Raw genomic sequence first — 16,537 nt, forward strand, 5'->3', positions numbered from 1 at the left:
AAATTCATACACATTTCATTCTAACAACTGCCTCACACCATGAAGGGTAGAACTTTTAAAATGTACATAAATAGGCTTTTACACAACATTGTTAGTGTTCAAAAGGCAAAACTTTTCAGCTTTACTTATGAAAGAAAGACCTAGGGAAACTCACCATAAAGTCTTCATCAACTTCTCCCCAAAGCTAGCAAGATTATCTTAGACAGACTTACACACACAGAATTAATTACCCTTGTTGGTATTTAAAGTTTTGTTTGTTTAATTGGGTTAAACGTCACACCAACACATTATAGGTTATATGGCAACATTCCAGCTTTACTGGTGGAGGAAGACCTCAGGTGTCCCTCCATGCATTATTTAAGGCACAAACAGGCACCCGAGTAGAACCACCAACGCTCTGTAAGCTAAATGGAAATCTTCCTCGCATTAAAGAATCCTAAGTCCCTGTTGGGATTCAAACCCACAGCGGTGAGGGGCAAGTGGTTTGAAGTCAATGACCTTAATCACTCGGCCACGTACACCCCTGGTACTTAAAGTTATAGAATTGAGAGGCATACAAAATCAAGGTCACAAGCTGTAACCATTTATACATAATTCTCAATAAATTGAACCTAGGAGAAATGCATCTTTTTCCTGGTCATTTCTATACTTTTTGACTTAGACAAATTAACCCATTACACATAGAACTTCACTGACTCATATATTCTTTTTGATAATAGTCTGCGTAATTAAGTTAGCTAGGAATTTTACGATGTAAAATATCAAGGAAAGTTTTATTTTATGAGCAGTGTGTAAGAAATATAAACCTTTCAACAAAAAAGGCAAAGGCAGTGAATTACAGTAGTATAGAATTAAAGCTTACTAACCCTTCACTAAATGGGGTAACATTTGATACTGTGTACACAACTGCTGATGATTCAAAAACGTTTTCTGCCTGAACCTCAGATCTACATGGTGTACGACATCTCCGCCTTGCCCTCCTTCACTTTTTTACCCTCCGTCACATATTCAGAGTCTCCGTCAAACATTTTGCAATATCTTCTTTGGCTGTAAAAATATCATTAGTGATATTTAAATCTTTGACGAATGACATTTAAAAAAGGAATCTATTGACATGGAACAAAAGATAACATTTAACCACATAAAGCAATTGCAAAGAGTCAATCTTCAAAATACTTAAAAATCTTAAACTGAAATGAACTGTCAATAACTTGAATATATGGTAAAATCCTGTCCATCTCAATCAAAAAATTTAATTTAGAATGAACCAATACTTTTCTAAGAATGTCAGCCCCATATGGTTTTAAAAGCGAAGAAACTCTAGATACAGGTAAAGAAATGGATCACTGTTATTTATTTTCTTGCAACATTAAAGTTCATTCTGTTTTTCTATACAGCTTGATCATAATATTTTCAACTGTGGTCATACCATGAATATGGTATGTAACATATTACCAGAATACAAGTACTAGCAGCAAAATATTGCTATGAACATGCCAATTTGTGTATTGTCTCTTACAAAATCACGGGACGCTTTATTTTTATGGAATTGTTTGCCTTATCGTCAAGCCTCTAGTGCACCAGATCTAGTCCAAGCTTTATCCATATTTTCAAGAATAATACTGTTGACAACCTGTATTTTTGTTTTCTGTTTGATCATATTAATCTTTAGCTCCATTTTGAGACCAATTTTAGCTTATATGTTTTTGGTAGCAAGTGACATCACAAGTACTGGGTTGCGCTCCCCTATTCTATTTAAGCTACTACTCAGTTGGGCATTAAGTTCGGTACCAAGCAGACATAAGAAATGTACTCCTATCAGGAGGTTACTATTAACCTGTCACTGAAATGGGATCCTTATACAATTTTATATAACTCTTAAGTTGGTATTATGAACTTAACTTGAATCCATTTTTAGAACTTGACCCAATCTGGAACTTGACTGGATTCTAACTTGACCCAATCTAGTAAATCTATAACTAACTATACTTGGAACTCGGATATTTTACCATAGTACTAGATCTACATATATATGTTTCTCTAATAAGCTCAGTTGTTTACTATAGAACAATCTGGTTAAAGCCAGATTATCTCATATTGCATGTCAATAATTCATGAATAAACTATGAAGAACCAATAATAAAATCATAGATTGAACTGGAACATGTCTTGTTAATCTCTCAGTAGGTAGAACCAAATCTAACTCCCACATATTACTGTCCCCTTATTAATGCCTGGCATATTTAAATCCTGACTAGCCTTAAGCTAACACCCTTTTCTCACTTTTAAGGGGGCGTAACAATATCCTGCTATTGGTACCCTTAAATATAGCATATTCTGCAAGGTATGGCCACAATGATTTTACACCATGGTAACGTTATGGTTATACAATGAATGTTAAATGCTGCTAGGCAAGTTTTGAGATTAATCCCATAGACTCCCAAGAGACCTTGTGGTATATATAATTGTGCTATTGTCTTTAAATTTTCATCCTGAATTAATTCAAAGATTACTAGGCAGTAGTATTGATCCACTGTCCTTGACTTTAGAAAAGAATTATATAATTCATTATTGAGTCTACACTTAAAGGTTATATCTGTTCTTTCACATTTGAATGGAGCTGATATACTTAATAAGTTATAGCTTTCCATACACATAATATGTTCTAAGTTGTTAAATTCTTAAAGGACCTCCACTGAGACTTTTTGACATGACTGGACTGGAAAAAGTTTTTCAAAATTGTTTCATCTGATTAAGGTCTAGACTAATCTCTTGTGTGCAAAATTTCACATCATTTGCTGACTGGTTTTTCAGAATAAATTTCTTAATTGTAAAGAATAACTAAAATTTGAAACCGTTACAACGCTTTTCACTCAAATCAGGCTAAGAATAACAAAAATACAATTTTCAAATTATTTCTTTTTTATTTATCTTTATTATCTTTTGCATATCTTTCTGTTTTTAATGTCCCAGTTAATCCATGTAAGATATTCATATTTTAAGCCTCAGTGGAGTTCCTTTAATAGGTACTTTTTTATTTTGATAACAAGTATTGCTAACATTTGATAACAAAAATGCATTCATTCAAACCTGTGCATTATTAATGGTGGCTTGCTCAAAGATTTCCAGTACAGCATCAAGATCCAGACTTGATTTGATCACATTCGCCTTGCATGTATAAAAACGTGCTGAGTTCTGTGCAAATGGTATTTGCTTGTATATGTCATCCAGCCATGGTACGATAGCTTCCATAGGGCAACCCTATAAAATCATAAAAAATTCTTAATAAGTTTCCAGTAATCTATTGTAGAACTATAAAACTTAATATATGCAGGCTGTCAACCAGGTCTTATCCAAAATATAGGAGGAATATAGGAATATTTTAGCAGGAAATATAGGAGTTTTTGGACCATTTTGAGGCAAAAAATAGGAGTTTTCAACTTAAATTGTTTAACTTACCAATGCTTATATAAATGTAAATTATTCTTACCTTTACACATACTGTTTCTACAATAAAATGTCTACTAGGTTTTCTTAATTGGACAAAAATCATAATTGATCATCGAAAATAATCAAACAACCCTTTTCAATCAATCATCGATTATATAATCGAAACATTTACAATAACAATGTACATATCATACTTTAATATTTATAAGAATTCCATTAATATTCTATATTTTGTGTAACTACCACTTAATTAACAGAAATAAATTAGTTACTCATGCTATGTTCATCCTTGAGTAAAATATTTAAATCAAATAAATTCATTACATCTATGAAATTATTATGTCTCAATTCGAGTAAAGGAATGAATAAACTATGTATGGGAACAAGAGAAGTTGGTCATTTCTTAACAAAACTGCCAGTTTTTTTTTAATGACACTATATATTGATATTGTAACTTTAGTTTGTAGAATAATTTTATACACAAAATATCTTCTTTGTTTGAAGTCAAAACATGTTTATTTCATTTTTACAAATAGACTGTGAAGCAACTTTCTAATGTTAAATTGGAGCATAATATGTCTTAAAACTAGAATGCCCCACTGTCAGTTATTAACCTCATGGTCACCAGTATGCTTTCCATTCATTTTAATGAAAATTATTGGGTCAATCAAAGCTGGCTTTAATTTAGAGTGTTGTTACTTTAGGTATAAGCACCCTAATGGGCACTACCAGGAACTAAAAAAATTGACATCATAGGTCAGATGTATACCTTAAAGTAATTTAACCAAAGTTAACAGTACGGAAATCAAGTTATGGCCACTTTTCTGAACTCAAGCTAGGATGTTATGAGGGCCCTTTTTTAGAAATGAGGAACCTTTAAATAATCTGCAATGACATTCTAATGAAAAAAGTTTTCCCATTAATTTTTGTTAAGAAACAAACAGTACCATTCAGCTAACAATCCACATAAGCAAAATTATGGTTTCTACTTAAAATTTATGAAATCTGTATAAAAATGTTACCCTACCCCACCCATTTTTACAACATGTCTGACCATTTTTCTACTTAGGGAGCCTTATTTAAAAAATTCTTAAAATTTACCCAAATGAGTGCCTGTTTTCAAAGTTTCCCTATATTTATAAAAAGGTATATTGGTTGATCTTGTAAAATATGAAATACTTTTACCGTCTAGTTTTGATTATATTACACTTTGAAAATATCAGGTACCATATTTATTACTAGATTTAGCATAATTTAGCCAATAAATACCTATATAAATTAAAAAATCAAAATTAAATACTTTTTTCTTTTCAAATGGGACATGAGAGATACATAAATAATGTTAAAAGAAAAAAATAAAGAAAAAAAATTATACCGACTAATACTTTTCTCTTCAAATGCAAACTGTCTGACACAAATTTGTGCGATTTTTGTCATAATAGCATTGAAAATATTGACCACCTCTTCTGGGAATGTACGAAAATACAAACTATTTTGTCAATGCTACACACATGGCTAAACTCAATTGGAATTATGTTTAATCTTTCGAAAGAAATATTATTCTTTGGAGAACTTAAAATTAATCTGCATAGTAACATGATTAATTTCATTCTCATTCTAATGAAATATTACATTTTAAGACAAAATATCAAAAATATACACCAAGTTTTGAAATATTTTAGAAAAATGTTTATACAGTAGAATACAAATAGAAGAACAAATTGCTTTATCTAAAGATAAATTGGAAGCGCATAAGACAAAATGGAATATCCTCTGTAATATAAGAATTGTGGATTAAATCAATTGTAAAACAATGCAAAAACCATATCTATAAAAAAAACTAATAAGATTTGTATAAATCACTATATAAAAAGGGACAAAAACATTTTTTGTGCATGAGAGAGCGTGTGTGAGTGCCTGTGTATGTATGTGTTATATGCTGTGTGTGCGTGTGTGCGAATATGTGTGAGTATGTGTTATGTGTATTTGTGTATGTATCTGTGTGAGATTGTTTTGTGTGTATGTTTTACATTACTGTTAGAATTGAATAATTATTATAATGGAATATATTATGTTGAATACATGTAACAACAGTATGTTAACTGGAATGTTTTTTGTAATTCATATATGAAAGAACATAATAAATGAAAAAAAAAAAAAAAAATTTACCCAAATGAGTGCCTGTTTTCAAAGTTTCCCTATATTTATAAAAAGGTATATTGGTTGATCTTGTAAAATATGAAATACTTTTACCGTCTAGTTTTGATTATATTACACTTTGAAAATATCAGGTACCATATTTATTACTAGATTTAGCATAATTTAGCCAATAAATACCTATATAAATTAAAAAATCAAAATTAAATACTTTTTTCTTTTCAAATGGGACATGAGAGATACATAAATAATGTTAAAAGAAAAAAATAAAGAAAAAAAAAGTTGACCCTTCTGGGGATTGAACCCATGCCCCTTATTTTCAATGTAGTTAACAGTAAATCTAGCCTATTTGAATACTTTTCAAAGCGGAGGTAATGCATTAGGATGCTAATACCTTAAGTAACAGCAAGAAGATAAATAACCGATAATCGATTAGTGAACTTTGTATTCGATCATCGCGGATCAGTCCTATAAACCATCAATTATACTTGATCATCGTTTGATCCCTAATGTCTACCGTATAAGTGACGGACACCATTTGCTTTGAACCACAGCATCAGCATCCCGGCAGAAAGTTACAGCAATGCATGACCATCATCTGAATGGTCACCTGAAATAAAGTTGACATACTGATGTACTACTTTTCATGGTGACCATGCAGATGGCTATGAGGAGCACAGCAGCCTAGAGCATAGTGATGTGATGCTGATGCAGGCAAAGACATTCTCTTCCCTGTAAAATACAAAAGGCCAAAAGCAGTACAAAAATTTAAACCTCTTTGAATTCCTCGACAATATATTTTAAAAAAATATAGGAAAAATATTCAAAATATAGGAGAATATAGGAAAAATAGGAGGTTTTTTACAATATAGGATTCCGACCCAAAATATAGGAGTTTTATAGGAATATAGGAATTGGTTGACAGCCTGTATATGTGAAGAAAGTTCCTAGAGAAAAATGCTCACAAGAGAGCTAATGGTGGTCTTTTTATGAACATCAGGGTGAAAAGTGGAACTTTTTTTTCTATTTCATGCTCATTCAGACATGTGTTCAACAAAAATATGTTTTTGATTTTAGCATATAAATTGAGATTAAAAAATAAAACTATTCATAAAAAGTTTCCCAGATATGACATCAAAGTATAATATATAACAATAATTTACTCACAGCTTCAAACAGTATCATACATTCATCAAGCATAGAGTTCATCTTTTTTTCAGCTTCTAACTGCAGTCTCTCCTGTTCCAGAACATCCATCTATTGATATAATAATAATTATCATAATGAAGTAAACACTCAAGTGTCATACATATATCTGTCATTGTTTTATATTATGAATTTTTTTTTTAGATTTTGTAATGGTTAAGTTAGCCAGACATTGTTACAGTTGGTTTTTATCTGTAGCATAATACATAATGGGACAAGCAATTGGTTATCATTTTGAAAGGGTTGTCTTTTTTTTGGTCCATAGTACACAGTATAAATAATTGATATATATAAAACAACAGACATAAGACTTTTACAGTCCTTTTGTATTTAAATGGTCTGAACATGTTATGAAAATTAATTTATGCTATTTTTATGAAATATCAACAACAATATATGGTTTTAAATTTAACACCTCACTTATTGATCACCCAGCTGTCAATTTAAAGCCAACACAAAACCATATACAGTCAGTAGTTGTTTGTATTGTTACAATATGTCCCAGCTTTTACTCACTAAAATATATCTGTGTGGCTCTTCTGTGCCACAGTTCCTTAAGACTTTCATATTCACCCTGCCACAGGCAGTCCTTAAAGGTACTCTACTAAAGTTTTTTGCCATCACAGGATTGAACATATTTTTCTGAGATTTGTGTACCATTTGAAGTTGGTCTAGACCAATGATTTATGTGCAAAATTTCAAATCATTTCGTTAACTTTGATTGGTTTTTGTAAAAATTGAATTTAAACACATTTTATGATTCAGATTGACGCAGATGCCAAAATTTGTGTTAGAATAATAAAAGTGACTGAGAAATGGCAAGGGCAGAGCAACTGTAATGGTCTGACCCCTGACTGTCTGTGGTTTTAAACATCTTGTCAAATAAACAAATTCAAACCTGTTCACTCAATTCTTGTACAGTGAGCATGTTTTTAGTGTGTGGATCTTCTGACTTCTCGTCATCTGGTTTTTTACCATGGAAACACATGAGATGTCGGAACTTACTTGGGGTCTTCCCTTTTGCTTTCAGCCAGTCCTTCAACTCTTCACTAAAATGTAATAACAGCATTAAAAATTAACAAGAACTCCACATGCAGTGTTAATGTTCGTCTGCTAAAAATTCCAAGTTAAAATGGGGCATAACTACAAAAATATTGTTTTCAGAATTATGCCCTTTGTCTAACAACTGCATCAAATACCAGTGGCAAATTTGTTGGTTTTACATTTAAAACTGAATCATATAAATTTATCTCATTAACAAAGTGTATTAGCAATTTCTCTCAAAGCTACATCACTAATAAATGAAAATATTACATCTTGTGTTCACTGAAAGAATATATCTCTCATAAAATATCCTCTCACTAATATTTTCAAACCGTGATTAAGACACATGAGTGTCAAAAACATCAGTTAAAATCAATAAACAAACCTTAAAACTTAATCTGTGTTGATTGTTTTGTCCACTTTATTAATATTGTACAGTATCCTCTTAAAATGATTCAAAATTTATTTAATACAGATACATGTACAGCTATATTTGAAAGATAAATCAGGAAAACATCTTTATATAATTATAAATAAATTTAGAAAATAAACATAGTAACCTTCTTGTTGCTGGTGTTTTGGGGGTTTTCCTCAGCTCTTTTCCATCAGTATGAGAATGGTTGTTTTGTGGTGTAGAAAATCTCACATTACGTGTAGAAACCCCTGGGGTTACCACAGATATGGGCAACTGTTTACATGTGGTGTCACTCTCAGTTTGAGATGGAGACACATTTCCCACAAACACATCATCATTATTGTCTATGGTATTATTATTATCTGTATTAGAAACTGAAGTACGTCTTCTTTTGGCAGGAGATCTACCATCATTTTTGTCTGTAAGATCAAATGATCCAATGCATGACTTTCTTTTAAGAATTCCCACTGGTTTTTGTTGTCCTTTATTAACTTTTTGTACTTCAGAGAATCGTCTTTTGACCCCTGTTTTGGAAATTTCTGTCTTGTGTGTTGTAGGTTTTGAAACAAATTTGTTTTCTTTGTTAACTTGTCTTTTATCTGTGCTGCTCTGTTGTTTGGGTTTAGACTGATAGTCAAATAACCTTGATCTCACGACCTTACATCCTGCTTGTACATGAGACATTGGCACTTCTTTCCCTTTAACAGTAGTATTTTTCTGGATTCTGTTGACAAAAATTTAACAATGCACACAAAAAATATGACACTACAATTATGAGTCAAGACATTTTGTTATATAACCAACATCATGATTAAATTACCTAAAATTTGTACTTATTTTGTACTAAAAGGTTAGGTTCTGTACACTTCTACTTTGCCATTGTATGAAGATCACTTCTGTACTTTTCTTCTTTGCCACTGCATACAAAACCTCAGTACAAGGCACTGGTGGCTGGAATAAAGCAAACTTTACCTGTCCTGCTGGATGCCTTGCTGGTGGTCCTGTGTTGGGGGATATGTTCAATAAATGCCACACCCTTCCTTGTTGATCTTGTTTGTCATATTTTAACAACTTTAAGATTCATTGCCTAGTAAAAGGTGTCTATTTAGATGGAATACTTGTAAAATATAGGTGCTCACAACAAAATATTTCATTACAATGACAAACTATACAGTACTTACATTTTCTTTGCACTTTTCTTTTCTTCTCGCCATTTATTCAATTTTTCCCTGAAACACAAAAAGAATCATCAAAATCAAGTTATTATGAACAAGAGATGTTTGCGAAACATGTTAACCCACCTACTGGAAACAAAATTGTCAAATTCATCATAGACTTTTCTTAATTGGAATTTTTAGATAAGGAAAGTGAGTTAACATGGTAATATTGACCTTGATATTTTGTCCTCATTATAATGCACTGGTGAATATTAGCACCATTTACCATACATGACTTATGTTTACGTACAAAGACCTGCTTAATTCAGTAATTTGAGTAAATAGGAGGTCAGCCAATAAATCATCATGTAAATTAAATCATAGAACTGTAGGTCTAAGCGTTCTTAAGTTATTGGTCAAACTTTTAGTGAGGAACTTTTCATTAATTTTATCTAGGTGAGAAATATGATCCAGTGATTTCAGGACTATGAAATAATTGAACCACATCATCATGGTCTGAAATAATCCTTACGGCCCTTAAAACTGATATACAAAACAACATGTTATCAAGACAAATTAGTTTACTACCTAAAATGGCTTCACACTTAATGTCAAAGTTCAGAAATTAACAATATTGAACCTACAATGAAAACATAAATGAAGAAAACAGAAACACACTAAATATACTAACATCAGCTGCCTAGTTTCTTCAGATTTTCTTCTCTTCTCCACTTTTGCAGCCACTTTCGGCACTTTTGTCTTTGTTCCAAATATTCTGAATTAGAAGAACAGCATTTTCTGCATATACATTAAAAAAATGTTTTTTAGAAAATAGATAAAATTTATTACACTATAATTTAAAAATATAAGATTAAGGACTTTCAAATTTGCACACAGCACAATGTTAAATATTTATGCCAAGTTAAATAACAATCCCTATTTGTATAAATAATAAAGCTTCACTATAGGCAAGTGTTTCCTTCTAACCTCTGCGAAATATATTGTTCTATTATGCAGTCTTATGATGTGAACATTTTTTCTATAATCCCTCAATCAAAGACTACAAATTTCAGACTACAGTTTCATGTTGTTGTTTTTTTTCCTGGCCTATAACCTCTAAAAAAAGTATGACCTTGACCACGAGGACCTGAATTTTGCTTGCAACACACCAACTTACAATGGTGAAATTTGTCCAAGAGTAAATTAAAATCACTCAATGCAACACAAGTAAAAGTTAAACTCATGGCAAACATTTTCCTTTGACCTCTAAATGTGACAAACAGACATTTGATTGAACTTTGACCTAGGGAACAGTTTTGTATGAATGGGATACTTTGTCTCATGGTTTTGCACATTTGAGGCCATTAATATTTGAATCTTTTCCATGCATGTTGAAGATATTCTCTTGACAAAGCTGGAAGCTGCTAGGATGCCTCCCTTCAGCCCACCTGCCTGCAACCAAGGGTTATCCTATTACACAACCACAATTTTTAATGAGCATATAAAAAGGGGGAGGGACTTAGACTGCAACAAAGCCACATACTTTATTGAATTCTTAATTTAATAGCAATTTATTAAACATGCAAGATACATAGCAGAGGCTATCTATAGTAACAGCTTTTTTACTTTCAGTTCACTTTCACTTAATTTATCAAAGCTGATCTTAGCTGCAATTTTGGTTTAGTCATCATGGTTATGGTGACAAAATGGGGCAAGGCATTTAAGAGGAAAATACAGCTTGGAAACCATATATTTGGCTATTATATATTTTCAAAATGTCACTGATTATCATACAGTTCATACAGTTACAGTACTGAATATTTTGCCAGAGACACACATTATAACTTCACTCAACTTTAAGTCAAACAGGAGGAGGAAAGAGCACATGTTGAGCATCAACTTATTGATACATGGAACCTATAGGCTATACTCATTTAATATCTTCTAAATCATAAATATTGGATTGAATACTTAAATCACAATTTCTTTTTATTTATTAATTTATTATGACACTTTATTTAAATGATCAAGTCTTGTTCTCTACATCTACATTATACTGCTTCAAAATCGTAATTGATTACACTAAGCAGGTGCGTTGTCTGGGAATAGCTGTTAAAAATAAATATGTTAAGTGCAAATTTATAGACACAAGGTAAAAGGAAGTTAAAAAGAACTACAAGACTAAGATAAAAGTTAAAAACAAAGCTGGCTTAGAACTGGTAAAAAGGATGCATCTGCCCAGTAAAGAGGTCTTAACTGGGACTAGCTTCAGTAGCTTGAAAGGACACGGGCAGGCCATTGTTGCACTGTAAGTTCTGTAATCTATTTTTGGCATTTGAATGGTTGTTACTCAACCAATTCATTGAAAATAAAGTAAGCTTAAATACCCAGTTTTTATCTGTGTATCTGTACTTTTGCATGACTGTTTGGGTCTCTCTATGGTTGTTACACATGGCTTAACAGTTTTTACACATGGCTTAATTGTTGCTTTAACCGGGCTCTGCTTCACTTGACTTGCTTTCACTTGACCTGCTTTAACAATAACAGGCAATGTTGTTTCTTTCTTAGACCTGAAATAACAAGCAAATTTGTTGAACTGACATTCCCCTGCCGTTATGATACATATCACTTAACTGAAGCCTTTCAGGGATCTGAGGTACAATGTCTGTATTGAATTATTTTTGCAGTATTAAATTACTAATAAAATACTGTTACATTCATATTTTTGATGATTTTTATAAAAAAAACTTATAAAATGGAAAATAACATTTAGACAAATTTTAAAGAAAATGTTACGATTTAAATTTAGGTCACTCACATATGGGTAGGGGTTGCAGTGAATTGTTAAAAAAAAGTATACTGTGCTCCTCTTTGTTTACATTACTTAAGGCTCTGAAACATTTAAAGAAAGAAGATCATAATTTATAAAATTGAAATTATTATATCTGTAATTTCTTTCAAAGAGCTCGCTTTGAGGCTGTGCATTATTCATATTAAAAATGATTTTATTATTAAAATGTGATTTATATTTATGTTCTTATTGTACCTGAAAGGGAATTCAACAATAAACTACAGGTAGACACTGGAAAATTAACTTATATTTTTTTCAAATATTGTTTTGAAAATTTGTGTTTACATTTTGGAGTCTGCAATCTTTACTTTTGTCACACTTGATGGTATTTGACTATTGATGGTATACAAGTAACATAATCACAGATATATATATAATGGATACAGTGTTTTTTTTCACTTTTGGGGGAAGGGGGTTGGTGCCCTTTGGAGGGGGAAAATTGCAAAAGGAGGGGGAATTTTATTTGTTTATTTATTTCATATTGTTTTCTTTCCGGTTGAAAAGGGGAGCAACTCTTGCAACACAAGTTTAAGACACGTCGCTTTTTTTTAATATACATATCTAAAATATCAATGCGTCGCTTGTTTAACTTGTTTTGGCGCCAGGAGTAGTTTCTCTTACCTACCCAAAATCGATTTGTAAACAACCTTGCTTAACAGTAAGTCTTACAGGCATAAAATAAAACATTTTTCGGCAGTTAGTTGCAAAAAAAGAATAATATTCATTGCAAACAGATTCGGGCTGCCTTATAAGGGTGTAACGGTTTTCCGGTATACTGATAAATCGGAATATGAAAAAATAAACTTCGTACCGCGGTAAGATTTTTGGAAAACCGGTACTAAATCATAATTTGCAATTAATTGCCTTTCTAATTTCGTACAAATTTCGCATAAAATCTTTAATTCGCGAATTTTATTAGCGGCAACATAAGATAAAAATATCCGACCCAGAGGTGACTAGTTTTGTTTATCAAATTGTGTGACACTTTACTTTCTATTAATTCATTATATTTTTATTAAGTTTCTACTAAGAATATATACATATAATAATCATATATACTTTAACTCCATCTTTACATCAAAACATATACACAACAATGTGTATTGCAATATATTGCAATATGCTTCGGCAAAATGGCAATATATTGCAATATGGTTTTTGCAGTATTGTTACACCCCTACTGCCTTATAGGGGGAAATTTAAGCTTTGAGCGGGGAAAAAACATAGTATTTTAAGGGGGGAATGGGGCCGAATTTCGCCGAATATGTTGGTGAAAAAAACATTGGGACAGGAAGCTCCGAGAATAAGACGATAGTCAGATTCAGACCCACAATTCTTTGCTCACTTCTGTGACAATCGGGTTTTCAGAAAACGCTTGTCTCTAATTTTCGCGCTATCATTAAACTTTGGCGATATCCGTGAATTATTATCTTATTATATTGTCATCATGGACATGGAGCTTATATGTATCTATATATCTGTGACATGTAGAGCTGTCATCGATATCGACAATATCGATGTATCATTGATATTTTTTTGCCGATCAATAATCGATACACATTCTAAAAAATCGATACTTTCGACTAATAAATTAAATGTCTAGAAATTATAAAATTCACCCAAAATATATACAGAAGCAGTTATTTATATCTAATGTTATGCTTTTGTTATATAGTGGAATTATTTCATAGCAATGGTGACAAAAAATATTTTCTAGAAAAAATCATGCAGTGGACAAGACACTGTACAGAACATGTTTTTGACTGAAATCATTGAAACAGGTATGAAAGTGAATGACAGACAAGTGAGTATAGGATATTATCGATATATCGGTGTATCGTTGATTTTAGTCACTTGATATCGATATATCGTTGATATGCTTTGCACTGAATCAATGACAGCTCTAGTGACATGGCAGTGTTCCCACTTCTTTTTTTCATTGGGGGTGTTTTTACCCCTTACCTTTGAGAACTGGGGGTAAATTAAAAATTCAGGGGGTACATAAATTTGTACAATATTTGTTTTCTTCAAGATATTCACTCCTCCCCCCCCCTCCCCCCCCCCCCCTATAATTCATTGTGACCAACACATACTGGCATATATCTCCATCTCAATTTATATAACCATTTTTTGAGTTATTTAAATTCATGAACAGCATATAAATTGTTACTACACACCTTTGAACAAAACAAAGCTTCCCTTTTGTTGATGTTTTTAATTAACAAAATCGGCATCGCGAAAATATGTGACAAATGAAAATTCGTCAGTTTTCTGCAGAAACATTCACAATTCCCGTTGTTGCTGATTACCATTATATCACAATTAATGTTTTTTTTATATATTGAGACTGTTTTTCATCGGCTATTCTTACAGGCATCGTAAAACAAAAATTACAAATTTGTAATTTACGGCAATAATTCCCAGTGGGGGTCTGTAAACTTCATTGTGAATTCGGAGAGTTTCTCACAATTCATCAATTTCAATGCACTTTAAGTGATTTTTGTTTGAGAAATTGCTCAAAAGAATAATTTTTGAATTATACAAGATTAAGTTTCCGACTTTCTGTGCGTATTTTTACCCTCTTGCCTAAATTTCTGTACGTGAATTTTGTTATTTATGCGTAAAATACGCACATATGTGCGTAAATGGGAACACTGCATGGATTTTCATCATGGAAAAGTGTGTATTGTACCTGGGACATAAGATCCCAGATTGTACGTTTTAGAATAAATAACAATTGTTTCTTAATATATAACTTATAAGTAGACAAGAGCTGTCGATAGGACAGCAACGCTCGACTAATCTTAGTGCTTGATAGTAAAAAAAAATGCTTGATAAAGATACCTCCTCCTGTTTACAGGTTGGGGTAATGATGGTGAACAAGTGTGCAAAGTTTCAAAGCCATATGTCAATGGACTTTGAAAATATTTGAGGTATTACAAAAACTTTAACATAAATTCTAAGTCAAAAAAAGGGGCGTAATTCTGTCAAAATGCTTGATACAGTTACCTTCTCCCGTTTACAGGTTGGGGTTATGATGGTGAACAAGTGTGCAAAGTTTCAAAGCTGTATGTCAATGGACTTTGAAAATATTTGAACTATTACAAAAACTTTAACATAAGTGGTTACGCCGACGCAGACGCCGACGCTCGGGTGACTACTATAGCTCTACTTATTCTTATCGAATAGTCGAGCTAAAAATGCTTGGTCTTCTTGTCGATGTACCTCTGGGAATTCAATATGGCAATATTTTGGCTACTTTTACCCAGGATGCATCTTGGAAAATCTTACAACATATGATAACTTGGCTGAACAGGCCCTTCACATTCTGTTAATAATCTGATAATAGCTGAGGCAGTAAAGTGTGATTAAAAAAATCCAAACCAATATAAAAAGTTTTTTTGTATAGGTATGAATCTTTTTAATTGGACTTTACTGCTACTGATACAATTTGACAGAATTTCAAAGTCCTGTGTTTTGGTTTTAATTAAGTTAGCCTGGGACATAAGATAAGGGGACGGGAAACACAGCGATTAGCGCTCCTGTGTGTTTTCGTCCAATCGGGAATCAGCGCCGCCATTTTACAAATTTTGTTCAAGGCGGAGGAAATGTTCGTCAATCTTATGTCCCAGAGTTAGCTAGCAGTAGGTACTAGGTCCTCACTTAGCACTTACACACTTTTCTGTTTAATTTTCTGTCTTTCTTCCTTCTCTTTTATTCTCTGTTCTCTCCATTTCTGCACCTTTTCCAAATAGAGCTCTGCAAAGAGATGCATAACTGTTCACTAAACTGCTAAGTTATTTAAGTAAAATATTTTTGCTCGCGAATACATGTGACAAATATAAATTATAAAAATTATTTTTTTAGGGGATTGCCGCTTTCCAATTTTTTTAAGATGCTGAGAATTCCTACATAGGTTCATCCTTGTATAATTATCAAAAGGATCAATCATTGAGATTTTAATTACCTGCTTTAGTTTTCTCCATTTTTTTCAACTTTTGTTTTGTTTTGATTTTAGCGCCGATGTCATGTGACGAATTTGATTGGCCGTTTTCAAAAATTAAATGCGAAAGGGTTTTTAAAATGCGAAAGGGGTTTTTAAACGGAAAATATCATTTCATCTTTTGAAGCAAAGATAGGCCAACATTTAATAATTGTTCTAGAATATTGTACTGTAGAGGTAATATTAAATAATGATTAAACATGATACTGACACGTTTCATGTCAATCACACTATTTCTTTCCTTTTTTTCTTCT

At 32.0% G+C, this 16,537-nt stretch overlaps 1 protein-coding gene across 2 annotated transcripts; it reads right to left on the reverse strand.

The window, feature by feature from the left end:
* Positions 1-3,069: 3,069 nt before the first annotated feature.
* Positions 3,070-16,318, reverse strand: LOC132745369 (cytoskeleton-associated protein 2-like). Of its 2 annotated transcripts, XM_060734274.1 has the most exons (9): positions 16,248-16,318; positions 15,955-16,039; positions 11,817-11,999; positions 10,121-10,204; positions 9,454-9,501; positions 8,418-8,996; positions 7,712-7,862; positions 6,775-6,864; positions 3,070-3,261 (listed from the first exon to the last, which is right to left on the reverse strand). In XM_060734274.1, exons 1-9 carry the CDS (start codon positions 16,264-16,266, stop codon positions 3,085-3,087), a joined length of 1,416 nt encoding a protein of 471 aa, XP_060590257.1. In that variant the 5' UTR covers positions 16,267-16,318; the 3' UTR covers positions 3,070-3,084. The 2 variants fall into 2 exon arrangements, with proteins under 2 accessions (XP_060590257.1, XP_060590258.1); XM_060734275.1 differs by lacking the exons at positions 15,955-16,039; positions 16,248-16,318 and adding an exon at positions 12,248-12,323.
* Positions 16,319-16,537: the final 219 nt, after the last annotated feature.

This window comes from Ruditapes philippinarum, unplaced genomic scaffold (assembly GCF_026571515.1).
Source record: "Ruditapes philippinarum isolate M1 unplaced genomic scaffold, ASM2657151v2 ctg8161_1_1_1_1, whole genome shotgun sequence".
NCBI classification, from domain to species: Eukaryota; Metazoa; Mollusca; class Bivalvia; order Venerida; family Veneridae; genus Ruditapes; species Ruditapes philippinarum.

Excerpts from the sequence above, each read along its gene's own strand:
- LOC132745369 (XM_060734274.1), bottom strand. Across the intron at positions 9,502-10,120 it reads GAAGAAACTAGGCAGCTGAT|GGAAAAATTGAATAAATGGC; the intron begins GTTAGTATATTT and ends TTTGTGTTTCAG. Across the intron at positions 8,997-9,453 it reads AAGAAAAGTGCAAAGAAAAT|AATCCAGAAAAATACTACTG; the intron begins GTAAGTACTGTA and ends TTTTGTCAACAG.